Genomic DNA, 24,158 nt, shown 5'->3' with positions numbered 1-24,158 from the left:
ACCTCAATCTAACATGTTGGGCTAGGAAATATGGAACAAGATGGTATGTGATTGGGCGTTGGTGTCTCTTTCAGGGACAATGGCTTGTTTCGGACAAGAGTACATGGATCTTTCAGTAAGTGTGACGTGGGGATATGTCCGTAGATTGCAACACTATCTCAGCCTTTATGCATCTAACTACTGGGGAGATGTGATCCTTTCAAGAATTGCATCTGATAGGATTGCAGCATGCTCATTTTCCCTATGTTGCATGGACAGGGACATGAAGTACGAGACACAACTCGAACACACCTAGTGCAACAAGAGAGTTTTGTAAAACTAGGACATGGTTGTACATCATACACACACATTCTAAATTCTTAAAGCAGAAAATCATGAATACTGCCTTAAGTGTGAATTCTTTACCAACAGTTTTAAGTTCTTATGACTATAAACATTAAATCATAAATTCAAGTTAAATTGTAATGTAATCAGTGACAAAATTTTAAAAGGAAAAAAATGCAAATACTACAAAATAAATAATCAAGAGCATAAAAAGATATAGATGAACTTAGGGATTCATTGATGACCATGTCTGACACAAGTTTCATCACGTCCATTAAGTCTCGTGTTGTCTTCAGTATCATGTCATGTCGACACAGACGGCTCCTGCCAAGTAAAGTGCTGGTGTGACCTAGAATTTTCTTTATTGATATAATGTTTAGTTCAGAGTTACCAGAAGCTTCTTAGATAGGTGGGAAGCCTGCTTCCCGGAAACTCGCTTTGGAAGTGCGATACACTCCGCTTCCGAAACTTTATGAGAATCTTGATTCTCCCACGCTTCTCCTATGCTTTCTACATGCTTCATTTATTCCTCATATATGTTTTCTCACTCTAATTTTCATGTTTTTTATATGTTTCCTCTCACACTTCACACTCACTTCCAAGTGCTTTCTCTAAATTCACAGTTATCTTTTTTAGATTTTGTTAAAAATTTAATTCTTACACTAAAAAATCATGAAATTTAAGAAGTCACTTTTATTTCAGTTTTTGTTTGCATTTCATTTCAATTCTCATTAAATTCTTATATTGCTTTTTTTTTCTAATTTCTCGCTTCATGCTTCTTATACATTTTAAAGTGCATCGCTTCTCGCTTTTGCTTCCCGTATCGTTTCCCGCTTCCGCTTCCCGCTTCCGCTTCCTAGTCTAGCAACCTTGGTTTAGTTCTCTTTTATCTGTTTGTTCCTAATATGACATCTCATAAGCTCATTTCACTAAAATTTTCTTTCTTCTCATCTTCATATATTAGTCATATTATGCAAATATCATACTGCAATATGCTACAAAGTTGACGCCGAAGGTAAAACATCATTCTGTTTAAAATGTTTCCATTTGAAAAACTATAACATTGCAATATCGTTGTGATATTTTCATGTAGTCTTTTGTTTTTCCAACTTTTATGCAATTTAGATATTATCCTCCCCCCCTTTTGTAATTTTTTTCACTTTTTTCTTTTGCTGTACTTTTTGTTTAAAAATGCCAGTATTTATATATTCCAAGAATTCATTGACACACACACACATGCACACAGCCACCACACAGAAAGAGATATCTATGGAAAGGAAGCCCCAGCTTTTCATGAGAGAAGCAACCTACCCAGTAATGGAAATGGGAGCTTTCCGAGACTGCTGTGAAACTGTTTACTTCTCAGAAGAAAATATTGGTATATTAATCTGCAAAAGATATTGGTTTTCTCAGACTTTAGAAATGCCGTTTGGCATTCTCTCGTATTGTATGCAGGTTGCATTACGTAGTCGTAAATTTAAAACTTTTGCTGTCATTAAGTGTAAGATGCACATGCAGACTACATGGTTTTCACACTGCCCTTTGCTTCAGTGCTGGGGGCAAGACATGCTTTATTTTATTTGATAGAAGCATTTGACCAAATGTTTATTATTTTGCAGAATTACAAAATAGGTCAGATTACAGAGAAGCAGGTAGGTGACTCTGTTTGGAAAAATCTACTCCAAGGCAGGTTGACTTACCTGCACTGGAACAAAGGAGAGGAGATGGCACCTACAATAACAGGACAAGGAGGAACTCTTCTTGTTCGTAAACTACCATCTGCTGATCCAACGTATGTAGCTGCTTTTTTGTCTGTGCTTTCTGTAAGTTCCATTATTTTTCAACCAAATTATATTTCTTCAGCTCCTATGTTTTCAGCAAAAGCTGACGTGTTGCTCAGATAAGCATTTGGTGACAGCTTGTGTGGTTACAAATTTATTTCCAGAGTTATCGAAAGATTCATAGATAGGTGGGAAGCACGCTTCCCATAATCTCATTTTGGAAGTGTGATACCCCTCGCTTCCAAAACTTGATAGGAATCTCGACTCTCTCACGCTTCTCCCATGCTTTCCACATATTTCCTCCATGCTTCTCGCTATGCTTCTTATGCACTTCTTTAGTGCTTCTTTTCATGTTTTCCATGCGCTTCCTTTCACGCTTCCCACTCACTTTCCGTGAAATTTAAAAGTAGTTGTTTTATTTATTTTTTATTTCGCTTGGTCTTTGGTTCTTATTTCGCTTCCCATTCGGTTGCCATTTTGCTTCCTATTTCACTTTTAAATTAATTCTTCGCTTCTCACTTATATATTTTAAAATGCCTTGCTTCTCTTAAATTAATTCTTCTCTTCTCACTTCTTATATATTTTAAAATGCCTCGCTTCTCGTAACGTTTCCCACTCCGGCTTTTTGGTCTGGCAACCTTTTTTGTTTCTCATACAAATGTATGTTTAGGCAGTGTTGTCTGTCTTTTGTAGTTGTTTGCTTTGTAGGTGTTTTTTTTTCCTGAAAGAAAACCTGTTTTGTATTGTTTTTTAAGTTCCAAATCTATATGGTCATTATTTGTGTCAACATTTCTTTGCCCTTACAATATAAATCATTAAAAATAGGTGATTGTCATATAAACCAAATGATTTGATTGTAAGACCTTTTTTTTTTACTCTTCATCCTTCTCTCATCTAGGGGTTAGGTGTAATGTACTTTTTGGTTGGAAATTAGGCCTGAAACACACAGTACTATCAAACTTAGAGAAGAAGCACACAAGAGAGATGAGACGAGAAATCTTGAAGAAATTTCATTAACTTGAGAAAATGAGGGTCCCTTCTTTTGTATATGAGTCTACTCTTTCAATGCTACAAACTAAAAAGGAAACAAAAGAAATATAAGACTAAACTAACCCTTAACAATAAGGTAATGTACAAAAGAATGTTTAATAACAAGGGGTAGTACAAGACTGGTAAAACACCTATATTATATAAGTCTCAACACTCCCCTTCAAAGTAGGAATGATGTAACAAAATCATTCCGCGTTTGGAAAAGAAAGAATTGAAATGTAAAGGAGAAAGACTCTTACTAAAAACATCTGCAATCTTATTCTTTGAGCTCACATGCTCCAAAGCAATAATTTCATCTTCATAAGCCCTCGTATAATGACAATCTATTTCAGTGTTTTTGGTTCGCTCATGAAATTCTGGATTCTTTGCAATATAAATAACACTCATATTATCACTATATAACTGAGTCTTGTCTAGTGGAGATTCCCAACTGTCTAATAACCATCTTATCCAAATAATCTCAACTGTGACTTGAGCCATAACTTTGTATTCTTCTTCCGCTGTGGATAAATCAACCCTCTGATGTTTCTTGTTTTTTCATGAAATCAGGGAGCTTCCAAGAAAAATATAGAAGCCAATAGTACAGAGTCTATCCCGAGTAGAGCCTCCAAAATCAACATCACAAAAGGCTCTTAACACCATGTTAGATGAGGATGCGAAGAACATACTATAGTGCATTGTGTCTCTCAGTACTGCGGCTAAGTGAACTGTCCTAGGAGCACTCATAAATTGATTGACCACATGGACTGCATAGGTAATATCCAGCCTGGATATGGTAAAGTATACTTGACTTCCAACTAATTGTCTGTATACTATAGGATCTTGTAACTCAACACCATTTGTGGCTCTCATTTTCAAATTTGCTTTCATGGGAGAATTGACTCTTTTTTAGTCATCTGTCAGTCTTGGCTTCACCACCAAATCATTAGCATAATTATTGTAACGCCCCAGGATTTAAAACCCAGAAAACACATAAAACTTTTTTTTTCTTTTTTTGTATAGCAGTGCAAAAACAACCGATTTGATTCCGGTTGAAAACCTTAGGCGGGTTACGGAATCGGTTGATAACAGTAAGACAAAATAATACTTATAAATGATTCAGATCAAAATCACAATATTTTCATTCCAAAATGAACCATAAGGTGTTTACAAAATTAGTACAAACAAGTACTCAAAACTCCCATCCTTGGGAAAGGAAGATGATTGACATTCGACGCCGCCACAACTTCCTGCTATACTCTTGCAACTATTCATTATTGTTAATTTGTAAGGGTCAATGTCCACAAGCCCCACTAGGAATACAATAATAGAACATAATTGCATAGAAACAAACATATATGAAATGACATTCTTTTTCATGTAAATAAACAGTTTTCAGTGCAGTCAATAACTGAAACATAATAGTTTAATATCATATGCAATAACCATATTCATGCTTGATCTTTCAATTCATGCATGACTTACTTGTGCAAGCGAAGTGTTCACAATAAGCATGAATAACTTACATTTCTTTCATTTATGTTTTGTTTTCTTAGATGATGCATGCCATGCTTCACTATATGCACAATACACTTTTGTTTCTCTCTCACGATATTTTGCGGGTATTACGCAGACAATATTCGAATCAGAGGCTCGACCTAGGAGGTACATTTAATCAATTAGTAGCTTATTACCCGGACCTTGCTCATCTTTTTCGGTTCTAGGTGTAGGTCGATAGTGTCAAGAGAGATCTCTCACCACTCCCCACTTGATATATTAGAATTATTTTCAGATGAATTAATCTCACTTATACCCTGCGATATTGATGGCAGCTATCCACTATCTCCGTGGCTGAGGAAACAACCTTCGTGCTTGTTAATATCCCACGAAGCCACAAGTACCAATTACCCTCTCATTGTAAGCCCATATGCACATATCTCATTTTCAATTTTCTTAACATACATGCTTAAACATATTTAAACAACGCAGGATTTCAGATTAAACCTTCGTAAGGTTTTTGGCTACCAATTCAGGGCACTGTAACACATATCGGTCCAGTTGACCATGTACAAGGTCCGGAGCCACCCATTTGGGCTCGAGCCTTCGTAAAACAATAATTGCATGACACGTTCTTTATTAAGGACATTATGCAATTCATACATCATTCAATATTCATTTCATCAAACATCATGTCATGAACATGCTAACATGTATCGTAAATCTATATTGTACTCATGCATCAAAATCTAGTTTTTCATTCATTTGCAGGCTTTAAAACAAATATGATTGTGTAATAATTCAGAAATATGCATATTAAAAAGCATGAACCACATAGATACATTTGTTCATAAAATTATGAAATACACTTGTCGGAATATGTTCGTAAAGTTGAACATATACGTATTTTCGTTTGAAACATAATTGAAATACTCATGTATGGAAAATTTTGAAACTTTTTGCACATATGCATATTTTGCTCGTAAAAATTCAATGGTTTTGTAAATATACCTTTTTCGTGTAAAGCATACAATACGAACAATTTTTAAAACTATATATATATATATGTATATTTATATATACATATATAACTTTGTAAACACAAAAATCCAAGCATTTCAAATAACCTAAAACCTATGTAACACAGACTCTTCTAAAAGGGCACCACACCCGCACTTAGGCGGGTGTGACACTTAAACACAACTTCCTTTGTGTTAGGTGAAGTTAACCACATTGAGGTCCATTTCTATCCAAAAGTAGATTCAGTTAACCCTAATCAAGTCCATTTTTATCTAATATTATATATATAAATACATAAATGCATACACACACATACACGTACGTTAACTTAAAACAGTTAAAAATTTTATATATATATATATATATATATATATATATATATATATATATATATATATATATATATATATATACCCCGCACCCAAGTTTTTTTAAAGCGCCGCATCCGCACTCGCACTCGCACATGCACATGCACCCACACCTATGTGACATAGCCTAAAACTATGCATGTACGCAAGTTATCGTAAATCTACTTCGAAGTGCTTGTGAAGCTTACCGCGCCTCCAAGTGGGTCCGATGGTGGTACTTGGAGCGAACTGTGGCGAAGAGCAGCGGTGCGAGTAGTGGAGGGGCGACACTGGTGGTGGTGCCTGCAGATTTGTGATCACCACCGGTGGAATTTTGGCGATTGAACGAAAATGGAGCAGAGAGCTCGGTGAGGGTTATCACGTGCTTGCCCACACGGTAACAATCCAACAACTTTAAACGCACCAGATCGGAGATCTGATGGTTTAATCGAGCCAATCCTGGTGGGCATAGTTCACAAACTATCCAAGGAACATAGATTCGACATTAGATTGTAAATCCATCATCGAAATCAAGCACAGGTCAGAGCATCATCCAATCGGAGCGATCCGGACTGAGTAGCAATATAAAATCCGTTAAATTTTTACATGGTTCTTCAAAAAAAAAATTGGGTTTGGATCCAGGTTGGATCCGACCGCATCTAACTCGAATCTAGGTGGGATGTCGACTTACCCGTTGGTCTATTTAAACCCCCAACAACCCCCTCCCCCTGTCTGTCTCTCTTCCCGTATCCCTCTTTTCCTCCCGACCCTCGTCTCTCTCCCTCTACGAATCTCTCTCCCCGTCTCTCTCTGCTTACTCCCCTCTCGCCGGGACTACCTCGCCGGAGCTCGCCTTTTCTTGCCGCGTACCATATCGACACAATGGACTAGACTCCATATTTCTGACATGATTTTCGAGACACAAACAATATTATAACCTACTATCGGAATTGTCAGAGATTCAGACCATCTCCAAGGTAGGGGAAAGTTGCATGCAAGAACAATGTCAGAACACTTTTAATGTATATGTATTATATTTACATTGTATATATGTGCTTTTAACTCAACGACGCAGTTTTGCGTATTCTTGTCCATTTTAAATTATGTCATTTACTTTACCGTCGCGCTATAATATGCATAGGATCCAACTTTATGAAATTTATTTAACTCGATGTGTGGTTTCACACATCGGGCCCTGCCTTATGTCATTTACTTTGCCACTACGCTATAATGTGCATAGGCTCCTGCTTTACGCAATTTACTTAGCCCGATGTATGGTTTCGTACACCGGGCCTCGCTTACACAATTTATTTAGCTGAATGTGTGGTTTCACATATCGGGTCCTGCTTTACGCCATTTACCTTGCCGTCACACTGTAATGTGCACAAGCTTATGCTTTAATATATATGTATTGTATATACATATATAATATTATAAAGTAGGCAGTTTTGCATACTTCTGCCGACTTTAAATTACGCTAGTATGTATTTAAAGACGCAGATTTGCGCATCCTCATCGAAACCCGATTTTCGAAAGATTTCACATGCGAGATTTCAAGTTCGCATTCTCCATTGCTCGATAAGCATAACAAGTGTTTTGCGTTTGCATATTCGCAACATCCAGTAATTTCATACATAGCTTGACTCAAGTATAAAGCCAGGCTTTCTTGCATATTGGTATCAATGTTGTCACGTCCATACCAAGGTTGCCAAACTAGGAAGTAGAAGCGAGAAACGATACGGGAAGCGAGAAGCGAGGCATTTTAAAATTTATACGAAGCGGGAAGCGAAGTTTCAATTTAAAAGCAAAATATGAATAAAAAATGAAGCAATATGGAATCAAACAAGAAACAAATAAAAACTAAAATAAAATTGATCATTCTTATATTTCATGATTTTTCTGGAAAACAGTTAAATTTTTTGTTAAAATCTAACAATGCTGGTTACCAATTTAAAGAAAGTATATGGAAAGTGAGTGAAAGCGTGAGAGAAAATATTTGTAAAAGATGAAAAGAAACGTGAGAAAAGTATATAGCATGCATAGACCATGTATATGAGAAGCATAGAAGAAGCGTGGGGGAATAGACTTTGCTGAGTATTTTTTACTAAAATAAAATACAAGCAGACACGACATGGGAGGTTAATTTTTTTCGAACCCGACTTTGGTTTGAACACACAGTAGCGTACGGACCATCCGACGGGTAAGAGCTGAGTGGCGCCGAGCGGGAAGGATCATGTGACTCAGCGGTCACATCAACAACCACAGTCCCTTTAATTTTAATTTCCGAATGCGCCAAAATTCCCCCCCTCGCAACCCCGCCTCTTTGTTTCTCAATACTCAATAGTTACTATTCTTGTTTAAAGTTAGGAACGTCATTTCACTGACTTCCTCTGACATCCATTACCATTTAAAAGTTAAGTCATGATTGTTCTGAAGCAAAAATCGAATGGCCAGATTTATTTATAAAAGAACTTTTATACCAAATTCAATAAAGGTGGCATTAAAGTCTTGACTTTTATATTCAATCGTTGTTTACCGCATCACTCACTCGATGCCAACCCCTCGGTCACAGCGCCTACTTGACCCCATATAATGAAGAGAGCGCAACCTCCTAAATTTCCCTCCAAGCCCTAATACTCTCTCTCTCTCTCTCTCTCGGGGGTTAGGGGGATGGCAGATTTTGCTCCTAATGTGGAGGACAGAGAGCTCTGACTACCGTCCGATGTGTTCCCGAACGAAATCTACTGTCCGAACCGTCACCGTCACTCTCCCTCCAAATTCGAACCGAAGTTCTGCGAGCTCACGTCCTTCGTGGAGAAGCTCGCCCACCAACTTGCGTTTGTCATTCTGGACGATTCCCACCACCATTCTCCCCACCTCAACCTCTTATCTCAAGTAAAATCCCAACGTCCCCTCTCTCTCTCTCACACACACTACCGTTTTTGTTGTTTGAAGGTATTGATCTCTCTCTCCCTCTGGGTTCAGGTGAAGCCCCAAAGGAGCAATGAAGGGTATGCGTTTCGGCTACTCTAGTTTTCAGGTAACCGGTTTTGCCAACAAACCGATTCAGCTGAGCGTCTCAAGGCCGGTTCTCAGTTCTACTCAGCTTCTGATCAAACCGGGCCATAACCAGGTAAATGAAAATGGACCAAAATGACCCTGGGTGCATTGACCGCACCCAGGGTCGGGTTGACCGCACCGGGTGCCGCACCCGCATCCGCGTCGCGTCGACGCGGGTGCAGCACCTGTCTAGCCGAATCCCTGTGACCTAGACCTTAACCATCATGCCATTCTTCATGGTCAAGATGTCAGATGTCTTTGGAGAAACAGGGTATCCTTCCTCAACCCTTACCTCAAAATTCAGCAGAATCAGTGCAGCAGCAAGCTTCATTTGTAGAAAAGCTATTTCTCTACCCACACAAGTCCTAGGTCCACCATTAAAAGCATGAAACCTGAAGCTGTTGCTTTCATGCCTCAGCTTTTCTTCATCATCTATCCATCTCTCTGGTTTGAACTCCAAGCAATCTTTTCCCCATACCCATTCCATCCTCCCAACCGAGTAAATCGTGTAGAGGATCATCATCCCTAGCTTCACTAGAGCCCCACTGGGAAGGGTTACTTCTCTTGTAACCCCCTTTTGGCCGATGGGAACAGAAGGGTACAATCTTAAGCTTTCACTTAGTGCTGCATGTAGATACACCATCTTGTCTAAATCTTGAGGCAATAAATTATCCCTCTTGTTCTCCTTGAGGATCCCTCTTACCTCTTCTATTATCTTGGCTTCCACGTATGGGTACCTTGAGAGGTTCCAGAAAAACCAGCTTAGAGCATTTCCTAAGGTATCGCGATCGGCAATCAAAAAACAAAAAAATCACGGCAGCATCTCTTAACAACATCACTTCGTCGGACTTTTCTGCATAAATTGATAACAGATCACTGCCTCCGAATCCGTACTCCTTTCAGAGTTTGATCTAACGCGCGACAAATTCATTCAGAGAGTTGCTTCTCTTTCCAAAGATTTAACCGGCGGAGTATTTGCCGCCAGCTTGCCAGTAACACATACCGGTACGAAATATACTCCATCACATCATCAATAGCTTTTGCAAACGGCACTGTTGGGAATCCACTGGAAAGACAGTGAAGGCTTTCGCCGAAAACAACAGTACAGGTGCTATCAAAAGTGAACTTGAGAAGCACATCTTGGAGATCGATGGTCGATCCCGAGAAGGCGGATCGTTGTAGGATTGGGATGAGCTAGTTCTCGATAATCTCTTGGGTAGTTTGGGCCACGAATTGCCGGGAAAACTTGGAATGGACATGAGCATTTGCAATCTTCCTCTGCATCTTCCACGATTCTGCGTCCGAATTGAAGAGCCCATGAGCTTCGAGAATGCATCGTTGAATTCTTTTCCCTTGGGAAAATTGTCGAAGTTAGACTTGAGTATGTACTCTATGTTTCTTGGGTCGCATGTCGCGAGGATGTGCATGTTTGTGAGGATAGGACCATGGATGGTTACAGTGCCTCCACACGAGCTATTGACGCTGGTTTCCGGGGTTACCTGGGGTCTGGCAAGGGATGTCGGCGTCACGGCTGCTTCCGGCGAGAAGGAGGAGGCCGAGAAGGGAGAGACTGTGAGAGACGAGAGAGAGGTGTTAGAACTTGAGTTCTGACCTGTGCTGATCTGCAATGAGGAGAAAATAAGAAGAAAAGATAACAGAAGAAGAAAACGCTGAAGTAGAGGAAGGAGACACAGAGAGGCTTTGGACTACAAGGGTTCACGCTTGAATTAATTCAGCGTGACCTGATGATACATTATATTTAACTATTAGGTTACAAGTAATTTTATCATGGACATATTTGTCCTACAACAAAACATAGAATTACATGCGTGTCCCCAGTAAACACGTCAAACACGCAATTCTGAGTTCGGGTCTGGATCAGACCCAAACCAAACCCCAGATTGAATTCACGACACTAAATAGCCTCCCTCAAGTTGTGCATGGTCTTGTACCATGGACAACTTGTTCTTCAAGAACCAGAATCTGCTTTTCGTCAAACCCTTTGTAAATAAATCTGCCACCTGGTCTTTCGTAGCTATGAAATGAGGCTCAATCTCTTTGTCTTCAACCTTCTGTTGAATGAAGTGCTGATCTATCTCAATATGTTTTGTCTTACTGTGGAAAATAGGATTAAAAGATATTTTCATGGCACTTTGGTTGTCACACAATAAGATAGATTTTGAGATATGTTCCTCCAATTCATTCAACAAATGCCTTGTCCAAGTAGCTTCAACAACAACCATTAATCGGTATTCAGCTTCAGTACTTGATCTAGCTATTGCCTTTTGTTTTCTACTGTTCCAGGATGCTAAGTTTTCCTCAAAAAAGATGCAATACCCGGAAACCAACCTCCTTTCATCAGGATTTCCTGCCCAATCCGCATCACTGTAGATCATTATTTCATACATGCCCCTTTCCAACTTTTCTTATATATCAACCCATCTCCAATGGTACCTTTTAAATACCTCAACACGTTTGACGACATCCATGTGTCCTGTTTGCGGCTCATGCATAAACTGTGATACTTGATTGACAGATTAACAATGTCAGGACGAGTAAAAGTAAGATATTGAAGCATACCAACTACACTTCGATCTGAGTACAAATCTCCATCCTGTGAACTAAGCTTTTGATGTAAGACACTCGGTGTAGACAAAGGTTTGCAATCTTGCATACCGAATTTCTTCAATAAATCTAGTGTGTATTTATGTTGTGTCAGTGTCAGGCAACCCTCCTCCCTGTCTACCTCGACTCCAAGGAAATAACGCAAACCTCCCAAGTCTTTTATCTTAAACCTTTGACTTAAGAGTCTCTTTATTTCTTCAATGTGGTTCATCGAGTTCCTTGTGACAATAATGTCATCAACGTATATCAACAACAAGGTGGTGATGTCTTTACCCTTGAATATAAACAATGAATGATCCAAGAGAGATCGACAGAACCATGTTTCTGTATTTCTAAGGAGAAACTTTCGAACCACGAGCATGAGGCCTGCTTTAAACCATATATGACTCTTTTTAGTCTGCATACATGTGTGCTTGGGTCTCCCTCAGCATATCTTGGAGGTTGTTCCATGTAAACTTCTTTCTTCAAGTCTCCATGAAGGAATGCATTTTTGACATATAACTGACTCATTGTCCATTCATGTTTGACAGCTAAAGACAATATAATTCTTATTGTCCCCATTTTAACCACGGGACTAAAAGTTTCATCATAATCCTGCCATATGCTTGTGTTAACCCCTTTGCAACAAGTCTTGCTTTGTATCGTTCTATGGTGCCATCAGGTTTGTATTTAATTTTATAAACCCACTTGGAATCAACAACATTTTTGTTAGGAGGTCTGGAAACAATTTCCCACGTCTGACATTCATGAAGGGCTTCCACTTCTTCATTCATGGCCTCAATCCATTTGTTTGATTTCATTGCTTGATGAAACCCCATGGGTTTATCATGCTTATCAACCTGAGATAAAAAGAGTTGAAGATCCATAGAAAAATTATTGTAACTGACCCACCTGTCAATAGGATGGCTGATTCTATTTGAACTCCTCAAGTTTCTAGCAGACACATAAGTATCTGGTTCAAGGTGAGAAACAAGAGGAGTGCCTTTCTCTCTTCGCACATACACATACCCTTTGAATTTATCAATTTGATGAGATTGTGGGTTTGTCCCTCCTTCAGCATATGAAGCTCCACCGACCTGATCACCCGATTGAGGTAAGCATGCTTGATTTGAGTCAATGTCATTTTGGTCAGCCGTCTGTGTTTCCTGAGTGCACTGAGATGAACAATCACCATAAACACTTGCAAATAATTTTGCATTCATCCATGGATGATAAACTTCTTCTCTGGGAATTCTTTGACAGGTATCAAAATATGCATTTCCAAAATTATTCTCATCAAATACAATATTCTTGGAGATTTTAACACGTTTAGTCATAGGATCATAACACCGATACCCTTTGTAATCATCGGCATATCCCACGCATCTACACTTGGAAGCCTTTGATTGAAATTTATTTCTGAGAAAATCATCAATATGAACATAGCAAGTGCATCCAAATACACGCAGAGCATCATAATCAGACTGAATGTCGAAAAGAGAAAAATATGGTGTACTATTTTGTAAAACTGTCATGGGCAAACGATTTATAATATAGACTGCAGAATGGAATGCCTCTGTCCACAAACCAATGGGAAGATTGCTATCATGCATCATGCTCATGGCCGTTTCAACAATATGTCTATGCTTTCTCTCAGCAATCCCATTTTGTTGTGGCGTATGTGGACAAAACACTCTACGCTTTATTCCATTACTTTGGAGAAAATCAATAAAATCCTTCGATGTATACTCACCACCTCCATCACAGTGAAAATGCATGATATTGGTAAAAAAATGGTTTTAAACAAATGCATGAAAGTTACGAAATATGTGAAAAGTTTCAGACTTGTGTTTCATAAAGAATATCCAAGTATAATGAGAATAACTGTCAATAAAGATGAGATAATATTTGCTGCCAACAAAAGAACAAACGGGTGCAGGACCCCAAACATCAGAATAAACAATTCAAAAGGTCTTGAAGCTCTTTTATTTATAGAATCAAAAGGAAGAACATGACTCTTACGCATTTGACAACTGAAGCACTTTTTATTGTTTTCCTCAGGAGTTAAACTTGATTTAGGAATTAATTTACTTTATACAAGTTTCTCAAGAAAAGAATGACTGCAGTGACCAAGATGATCATGCCAAAGACTTGGCTTATTACATTTAGAAAGGCTAAAAATAAACCCAGGACCAGACAGATAATTCAGACTGAAAAGACTTGGACTTCAATAAGGGCTTCAAGACGGAACTTGTATGCGCAAATGGATCTTCCTTGAAGATGGACATATTTTCTTTTTGCTCCCCTTCAGCGAATGTCTGCCTCGTTTGAAGATCCTTGACATACACAAAAGAGGGAGTGAATTCAACATAAGAATATGTATCATCAATAAGTTTAGACACAGAAATAATATTCTTTTTTATGTTAGGAGCATGAATGACATTTGACAAATTGAGAGATGATGTGGATAAAAGAATGATTGCATCACCAATGTGAGAAATATGATGGTGAGATCCATCTCCAGTAACAATACTATTTTTACCAAAGTAAGGAACGAAGCTCGAGAGCTTACCAACATCCCCCGTAACATGGGTCGCTGCTCCTGAATCAACATACCATAATCCTTGATCATTCTGCTTCAAATACAACCCAAACAATGCTGCCAACAAAAGTTGTTTTACCTCCCCATCAGTTTTGGTAACATTATCTTCCTTCTTGCTTTCAATGTTTTGCAACTTTCCTTTATTTTGAGGATTAAACCAGCAATTTGCTTTAACATGTCCCTTTTTATTGCACATGTAGCATGTCGGGACAGCTCCTTGATTGTGGTTCCTCGCATTGGAGTTGAACGGCATATTTGGTGTGGGAAGCAAACCTGGACCGACAAATCTACCACGACCTCTTCCTCCTCTGAAGCTATTTCCTCTACGACCACGACCAAATGAGAACCCAGTAGCTAAAACATCTTGGGAGTCAGATTGAGCACCAGAATCTTCAGCAATGCCTTTCAACAACATTTCGTATTGAAGGAGTTTTGCCCGAAGGTCCTCAAACGTGGGAAGCATGGGCAAGCATAGCAATGATGTCACCAATACATGAAAATCTGGGCCTAAACCATTCAATGTCTGTTGTACTTTATCTTTGTCCGACACTTCACATCCAATAATGGCAAGTTGATCTGTAATAGTCTTCACTTTATTCAAATAGTCCATAATCGATATGTTACCTTTCTCGAGAAGCTGAAATTCACGCTTGAGGAACAAAACTCTGGCTTCAGATATCTGAGAATATGTCCGTGTCAACTGGTTCCACAATTCCATCGTTGTACAATCGTCGGGAATAACAACTAGTACTTCCTGAGACATGGTAGATGTAATATAGGCAATTAATGCGTGGTCTTTTCTTATTCAAGAAACATAATCCGAGCTTCGAACATGCTTAGTAGATGCAACACCTAGCGCGTCTGTTTCCTCCTTTGCGATGAACTCCGGTGGGGCTGGAATTGATCCATCTAGATGACCAAAGAGATCTTGACTCCTGATAAAAGGAACTATTTGTCTCTTCCAGGTCAGGAAATTGGAATTATTTAATTTCTCAGAGACAAGTTGATTAAGGAAGTTTGATGACAAACCAACAATGAAATAGCTAATCAAACTTGAAAATAATGTGACTGTTTAAAAACAGTTCAAAAGTGAACTGGTTGTAACAGATTTCAGATCTGCCTTTTTTTTAGTAGATGTCAGATCACGAGAAAATTCAAATAATCAATACAATATGCATGAATCAAGTCACCTGAACATGCCGTGTTCGATTAGCGTTAATCGACAAAAGAGAACGTGATTCCAAAATCACGATAAAGGTGTTTATAGACTGATTAAGGATCAATTTTGAGATGAGAGAACCAGAGAACATAATCTAGGAAAAAAAAGGTTTTATCTTGGAATACGATAACAAGTTCAGAAGGGGACTCGATTCGAGAAGATAACGATTCAAGAAATCAAGATGAGAGAGATGGGCCACGATTCAAGAAGGTACCGATTCAAGAAAATGACTCAAGATGGAAATATGATTGGTTTTAGAAACTTGTGAACAAACATTAAGAAAAGACGTGTTTCAGTCTTTCAGATGGAAACACGAAAACTTTTTCAAGAAGAGATGGCGGCAAGGAGAAGAGATCGTATATATTTTTTTGTTTGAGGAAATACGATAACATAGAAGAAATAGTGAGGGAAGGATGTTTTCCTGACTGAAATCAAAAGATCTCTTTGTTCATACCTTTTTGGAAGCAATACCGAGCCCTAGACCCAACCTTGCTCTGATACCATGTTAGAACTTGAGTTATGACCTGTGCTGATCTGCAACGAGGAGAAAATAAGAAGAAAAAATAACAGAAGAAAACGCTGAAGTAGAGGAAGGAGATGCAAAGAAGCTTTGGACTACAAGGGTTCACGCTTGAATTAATTCAGCGTGACCTGATGATACATTATATTTAACTATTAGGTTACAAGTAATTTTATCATGGACATATTTGTCCTACAACAAAACGTAGAATTACATGCGTGTCCCCAGTAAACACGTCAAACACGCAATTCTGAGTTCGGGTCTGGATCAAACCCAAACCGAACTCTAGACTGAATTCACGACCCTTAATATGAGGGGCTGCGAGAGACGAGAGAGAGAGGGGATGCGAGAGAGGGAGAGACAGACAAGATAGAGAGAAGGGTTGTGACAACCAAATTAGGGCCCCCAACCCTTATTAGGGTTGGGGTAACATTTTAATGTTGGTTAAATGAGGGCTTTGACCCTCATTTGACCAACAAAATGAGGCATGCGTGCCTCACCGTGAGGTGCACCTCGCCTCGAGGCATATGCCTCAAGGCGCATGAGGCGTACGCCTCTATGCTTTTACGCTTTATACCTATGCCTCAAGGCACAAAGGCCCTCGCCTTGAGTCGAGGCGCGCTTATTGCCCCTTGAGGGGCATTTTTAATAACACTGGTTATAAGTGATGTGCTGTCACTTGTCTTGGGTTTGATTGACCTTTGGATTCATGTTGGCTTTGTTAAACCAGAGATGTTTGTTAGGGTGAGTTGTGTGAACCTCGTTTTTTGTAAGTTTAGATTGTTGGCTTATAGTTCCGTTTTAACTGACGGTTGTTTGATCTTTGGTTCTATGAGTGTGTTCACTCGTTTGTTTATTTCACCATTATTATTATTATGTTGGATGCTTATAATTATGTTTATCTATGATGGCTATCTAATTTTGAAATCATGGTGTTTTGAAAGATTGTTAAAATTGATATCCTTATTCTTTTTGGTGACATTAGTTTGTTTTCATTACAAGCTCTCTTACCTCGTGTGTTTCCTCCTATTATGCCTCTTATTTAAGTGTCATTTTATGTAGACAAGAGATGTTTGTGGTGAGTTATGTGCACCTGTTTGTTATTCACACTTTTTGTGTGTTTGTTAAGCCCATAAGTGGCATTGTTATTATGCTTTTGTTCTAGTAGCTGATACACTTGAATATTGATGTTTGCCTCTTATTTAAGTGTCATTTTATTTAGACAAGAGATGTTTTTTAATGTGGTGAGTTATATGCACCCGTTGGTTATTCACACATTTTGTGTGTTTGTATTATGCCCTTGTTTTAGTAGCTGATACATTTGAATATTGAGGTTTCTCTCTTATTTAAGTATCATTTTATGTCGACAAGAGATGTTTTTTAATGTGGCGAGTTATGGGCACCTATTTGTTATTCATACTTCTTTTGTGTTTGTGAAGCCCATAAGTGGCATTGTGATTGTGTTATTGTTCTAGTAGATAATATACTTGAATTTTGAGGTTTGGAGGTCTAGCGAGGTGATTGCTTGTGGTGGCCGAACTATTGTTGAGGTTTGCAAAATATTACTTCTTGATATTTGTGAGATTTTAAATCTCTTCATGTTTTCGCAAATTGGTGTTGATTTGCAAATATCATTCCCTTTGTTATGTGGGGTTTTAAAAATCTCTCCATGAAATTTCTAAACTTTTACTAATTTTTTCTTTGTATGAAAAATGTTTATTGATAAAATTTCATACATTTCATTGATAACATATATATGTTTTAAAATTGTTATTTGGTCCTTTGTACTTAAACTTATTCTAGGTTGTGTGAGTGAATTCTAATGGGTTGTGATTTATGAGGTTACTCTCATTCCTTATTATGTCCCTTATATATGTGTGTGTGTGTGATTGATTATCTTATTTACATTGTTGTATGCATAAATTTAATTAACTCCTCTTTTCTTAATTTTTTTTTTGAAGTGTTATACTTTATATGCATGTTGTTTTTAGTATAAATTAATAATATGTTTTATTTGAAGTGTTTTTCTAAAAAATTGGGATATTATTAATACATGATTGTTTATCTCTCCTTGATAATTTAAATGTTCTTTAGTGATTAAATTCTCTTGTGATCAATATTTATGTTTTCTTGAAAAATATGTTGATATGGGCTTATGCTAATCTAAAATTGTTTTTATAAATTTTATATTTGAGGTACGATTCTCTTATCTTGCTTAAATTGTTACTAATGTTTCGATAAATCTGAAAATTATTGCTACTTTGTTTAAAAATTCTACTTGAGTGTTATTCTTGTTCAAAATATACATATTAGTTTTTTTTAAACTATATAACTATTTGGTTATGATATCTTCTTTTGTGTATTTGGAATTTGTGTTTGTTCTCTTGGCGGGTTCTTAAAGATGTGATGGATTGAGAAAGAAATATCTTTAATACATCATATCATGAAGATGGAGATAGCCGATGAAAGCGTTTGGGGATGATCACCCACGAAGACATTCAAAGACTTATATTTGCAAAATTTTCTGATGTGTCGTAAAGATGGAGATTCCCAATGAAGACCTTGAAGACTTGGATCCATCTCATTGATTCTTTTTTATATTTCCAAACTTTCAGTATATCACACCGTAAGTTTGAGGGGGAGTGTTAAGTTGTATATATATATATATTTGTTTCATATTGTAAATGTATATTCATATATATGTATATTCATATATATGTATATATTATTTTATTTATAATGATGTAATTAGGTAATGCCCTCTAGGAGTATTTTCATTATTTCACAATATTGTAATAGGAAGTGCCCACTAGGGGCACTTTAGTCTATCTTTTTTTATTTCTTTTTTGTCCTTTTGTTTTTAGCTAAGGACATCATGGTCCTTAGCCCTTATAGCCGTTGGGACCTCCCTAACGACTATATTTATATCCGTTGGGGGTGGTCCCAAGGGTTCTAAGTCCTCTCATTTGTCTATATAAATGGGAAAGTTCTCCCTCTTATAAAATGCTTCTCTTAAGCATTCATGCTCAATAAAATATATATTTTATATGTTATTATAAAGCCCAAGATTTTTTTTTGGCAAATAAAATGAATAAATAATGAATTTTATCTGTCTCTATGACATGAGTGCAATTTTTTAGTTTTCTTGAAATTCTTGAATTTCTTGATTTTAAATTATTATCAAATTAAGTCTCAAGTTATCAAGAACATTGCAAGAATAATTGAAAATTTTAAAATATATGGACTAAACAAGAAAGTAAATGATTTTTATATGTTTAGATTATGGATATTGGATTTGGATATAAATCCTAGCATTAGGGTCCAATATGGATTTGGACCTTAAATTAGGTAGTGGATTTAACTAATGGTATTTGGATTCAACCAATTAAGTTGGATATAATCAATGACATTTGATCTAATTAGGGATGGATTGGATTGGATATAACTCACGATATTTGGATCTAATCTCATTAGATTGGACCCATAGTGTCCGATGCTCCGAACGTCATTATTGTTTTGATAGAAATTTTGGCCAATCGGTATTCGGAGTCAACCTTGACGTTGCTCATTTCGAGGGCATTGAAATCGACTATCTACACACCCAAATTGGTGTTGATTTAAGTGTATTGTCATCGACCGAAGTTCATGCCTAATTGTAGGTTGAAAGATTAATGTTTTTCGACATCGACTAAATTTTTTTGATGATCCGTGTATGTATGATTAAATCTAAGACACGACGATGATTTACGTTTCGAGGGCTATCGAATCGACTATTTAAATATCAGATTTTGTTGAGTCTTTGGATTCATATGCTTCTCGAAAGGTTACCATGTCACTAGAGCTCAAGGCAGGGTAAGAAGTTCTCACATTTCTTCACTAGCTTAATCAATTTCAAAATTTAATAAGTTAGGACCCATAATTTATTTACTTATTTTATTAATAAAAAATTTAATATACATTAATCTTTTATATTAGAAGTAAGACTCTTGCCTAGGTCCATATATAAATAGAGGCTCTCATGATAGGGATGTACATCTCTCCCCTTCTTCCTCACATCTTTTTCTTCCTCCTAACCCTAAAAGTATTCCTGACCTCTATTAGAGACCTGTAATTACTTTGGTGAAGGTCTAATCCAACCCAGAATGAGGTACGAGTGGAGGGAAAAGCGACTGTATTGTTGCGGGAAGCGCGTTATTGGTAGAAAATCTCTACTTTTATGATGTTCAGTTTTGGGCTACATTAGTATATCCTTTTTTTGATCCAGGGCTTGGATCTTCACGTAATCTATGCCTAGAACATCTATGACTATTAGAACTGTTAAAATGTACTCATCAATTATTGTAATTAAATATATTTTATATATATAAAAGATGATATATATATATATATATATATAATATTTTTCTATATTAGTCGTAGGGGTAGTTTAGTCATTTTACCTATTTTTACGCATATTCCATTTTGGAATATGATTGTATTTTCTCTTTTATTTTTATTTTTCTTTTTTTATTTCTAAATTTATTTTTGTGGTTTGCGCCACATTGGAGGACTCCCCAAAGAGTCGTTGGGGGCTCCCAACGACTCCTTTGGGAGCCCCCTATGTGGCTCTTCAAAGGCTTACAAATAGGGGCCTTCTCCCTTGTATTTTTAACTTCTTGGAGGAGCTTTTGCTCCATTGTAATGGGTGTTACACCCTTCTTCTCTTCAATAATATTAACTTATGCCTTATAGGCAATTTTGCCCCCTTTGTGGGTTTATGTGTTAACACATTATGTGCTTGTGTTTTCTCCTTTAGTGGGTATATCCGCACTTCATGTGCATGTGTATTGGTTCATTATTGAACCTAATGTATTCAAAGCCGTTTTCTCACATGCTATTAGAGCAAGGTTGGGATCGAGTTGCTCTTTGGTACATCGGGAAGCGTGCTATTCAAGAAATTTTAAAGAAAAATGGTGAAGTCCCCATTTCTTTCTTTTGTTTCTTAAAATTATTCGGTATGCACTATATTTCTTTAAGTATTGTGCATTATGAAGAATTAGTTATGTTTTGCATATGTGTTCTCTTTGTCATTATGAGTTTGGGTTCTTAACATTTCATTGAACTTTTTTCGTATATTATTCTTTTTCGTATGTCTTTCTTGAAAGTCTTTTATTGGTAAATTCTAAAACCGGCGAACTTGTTTTTTGAATAATTAAATATGTGATTGCTCAAAACATGGTCTAATGGGTCGATAAAAAATTATGACCATTGGAATTTTTGAATTTATACCTAATTTTGGTTGTAAGAATACCGTTTATATGAAAAATAAGTCTTTTAAGAAAGTTATGTTAAAAGTAAAATGTTTGTGAGATATGTAGCATTGCTCACATACTCTCATCCTACGTCACATGGGTGCAGGTGCGGGCGCGGGCGTGGGTGCGGGTGCGGGTGCAGGTGCGGGGATTCGGCACTTCCAAAAAACCCGGGTGCGGGGGTGCGGCAGGGGCAAAAATGTAATATATATATATATATATAAAGGGGGTCAGCGGTTTTTTTTCAAATTTCACAGCTGTCAGCTGCTGACGGAACAACTGCTGTCAACAGCTAACAGACAGCGGCTGTTAGCATATTTAAAAAAAAAAAATCGCATGCCATTTGGGCAAATTTTAAAAAAAAAAAATCTAAAAAATAAAATGGACCTAAATGACCCTGGGTGCGGTCAACGCACCCAGGATCGGGTTGACCGCACCCGGTGCCGCACCCGCACCCGCGTCGAGTCGCGTCGACGCGGGTGCGGCACCCTGCTAGCCGAATCCCTGTGACATAGCTCTCATCATAATTGTTGGTTCATATTAAAGGTATGTGTTTATCCACTAAAATGTCCTATATGAGGCTTTTCATAATATCGTGTGATTGACATATATTAACTATGCAAAATTCCTTATTAATTTTTTTTATTTTCCTACCTAATGAGTTCTTTTCATATGAGCAATATTTGATTAAGAAGGCATTTTATAATACCGGTTGAATTAAGTTTTAAAAATGATCTCATGAATTATGACTATTTTATTTACATTCTTCAATTCAATTTCAAGAATGTGTTTTATTATAAAATTTATGGTCTTCATTAATGTTTGTTGCATACTTATTACATTAAGAGTTGGTTATAATCTATTAAGTCATATGCTTTTAATAATATTATGAATTTTTGTTTATAGATTTATGCCATAACACAATCCTATTATTCTTTTTTGTTGGGATTTTCTCCACTTTAATGAAGTTTTCCCTCTTCCTTTCGTATGGACTCTCTTTTGGGGATTTGTTTTTGTGTTGGATCTCTCTTTGAGAGGCCTTTTGATCCTTGTGAATCTTCTTATGAAAATATACTCTTTGAGAAGATTTCATGATTGTTATAAGCTTCTTTTTAAATGACAATATTGGTTTTTATGAGATTTTTTAAATATTACCATTTTCATGAATGCTTGGGAGCTCTCTCTTTTTTCAATAAGAATTGTTTATATTGTCTTCTTTAGGGCTTGTGTTTGTTTTGTCCCTTAGTGGACTTGTGAGATTGTTTCTTTTATCGTTATAAGTGCTTCTGCAATATCTTGTTATATGTTGTCCTAAATTTGTTATTTGCTCATTTTAAGATTATTGTCATTCAACATCTTGTATTGCGTAAAAATGCATCTATTATCATTTGATGTGCATATAATTGCACTTTATATCTATCATAGTTAAAGGCTTGATTTGATTCTTGGATTATTCCAAATCGGTTCTTGCACATGACATTGCTTAATATTCTATGTTGTGTTTGTGGCATAAATAAGCCTTTTGATATAAATGACTTCTTTTTAAAGATTTGATCATGATTAAGCATAATTCATGTTTATGCAAAATTATTGTTGTGATTGATTATATTGGACCTTTGATTTGATTTTTTCAAATCGGCCCGCTTTGTAAAATCACGTTTTTTGGAAAATGATTTCCTTATGTGTTCTTTGCCTTTTTATGACATTTATTTTTTATATGATGCATGAATCCTTTTTGGCCTTGTTATTGTTATATTAAGAGATGTTTGTTGAGGTGAGTTATGAGCACCTAGTGTTATGTCTTTTTAGGTTGTCAACTTGTAGTTTGACCCTAAAATGACTTGTTATGTGATCTCTAATTATGAGTGTGTCACTCATTTTTTGCCATTATTTTTATGGATGCTCTTTATTATGTGAACTTGTGATAGATATATGCGAACTTATATATGATTGTTGGAACCTTAAATGTTTTAAGGTATATTAAAATCAATGTTTTATTTGTTATATGTTTGTCATTATAAGTCTTATTGCCTCAAAAGTCTTCTCCTTTTATAACTCTTATCTAAGTGTCATTATATCTAGACAAGATTTTTATTACACCTTTGTGTATTGGTAGCCCTTTGGTGACTTTGTTCTCTTGGTCTAGTAGCTGAACACACTTGTCTTGAGTGTTATTATATGTAGACAAGGCACGTTGATTCACACCATGATGTGTGATTTTAGTCCATGTTGGCATTTGTGTTCTTGTTTTAGTCGCTGAAATGTATGCCCATGGTTGACTTTTTTCACTCATTTCAAGTGTCATTTTATGTAGAGAAGAGATGTATTGTGTTTTAGCCCATGGTTGGCTTGATACTCTTGTTATAGTAGCTGAACATACTTGATTTTGAGTGTCTTTTTACGTAGACAAGAGATGCTTTTGGTCCATGTTGACGTGTATTCTCTTGTTCTTGTCGTTGATACACTCATTTCAAGTATTATTACATGTAGATAAGAGGTATTTTTACACACCTTTGTGTGTGTCTTTTAGCCTTTAATGACATTATGGTTATGTTCTTGTTCTAGTAGCTTATACACTTGATTTGTGGGTTTTGGAGGACTAATGAGGTAGTTGCTTGTAGTGGATGAACTATTGTTGAAATTTGTGAAATTTCATTCATATTTTGTCTTTTAAAGATACAAGTGAATAATATCATTAATATGCATATTTTAAAATCAAATTGATTTTTTGGCATTTAATCTGCATACTAAGTGCTTATGGTTTTGTCCACCTTTGTATTTAATATGCAAAATGAATTTTTATAATTGCAATCATTTGAGTGAGTTGTTCTTAAATGTGTAAGGTTCTCTACTAAAATAGAGAA

The 24,158-nt window shown here is 36.7% G+C and overlaps 1 protein-coding gene across 1 annotated transcript in view; it reads left to right on the top strand.

Moving 5' to 3' along the window:
• LOC149842484 (mitochondrial ATP-independent inner membrane protease subunit 2-like) overlaps positions 1-24,158 on the top strand; it is a 49,924-nt gene that overhangs the window by 15,910 nt on the left and 9,856 nt on the right. The window contains exon 2 of the mRNA XM_089999221.1: positions 1,944-2,116. Coding sequence (XP_089855347.1) covers positions 1,944-2,116 — 173 coding nt within the window. The remainder of the gene's footprint in view (positions 1-1,943; positions 2,117-24,158) is intronic.

This window comes from Nuphar pumila, chromosome 3, assembly GCF_984573655.1.
Source record: "Nuphar pumila chromosome 3, dmNupPumi1.hap1.1, whole genome shotgun sequence".
Classification (NCBI taxonomy): Eukaryota; Viridiplantae; Streptophyta; class Magnoliopsida; order Nymphaeales; family Nymphaeaceae; genus Nuphar; species Nuphar pumila.
Note: the sequence above shows the minus strand (reverse complement) of the source record. Positions and strands in the feature narration are given on the sequence as shown.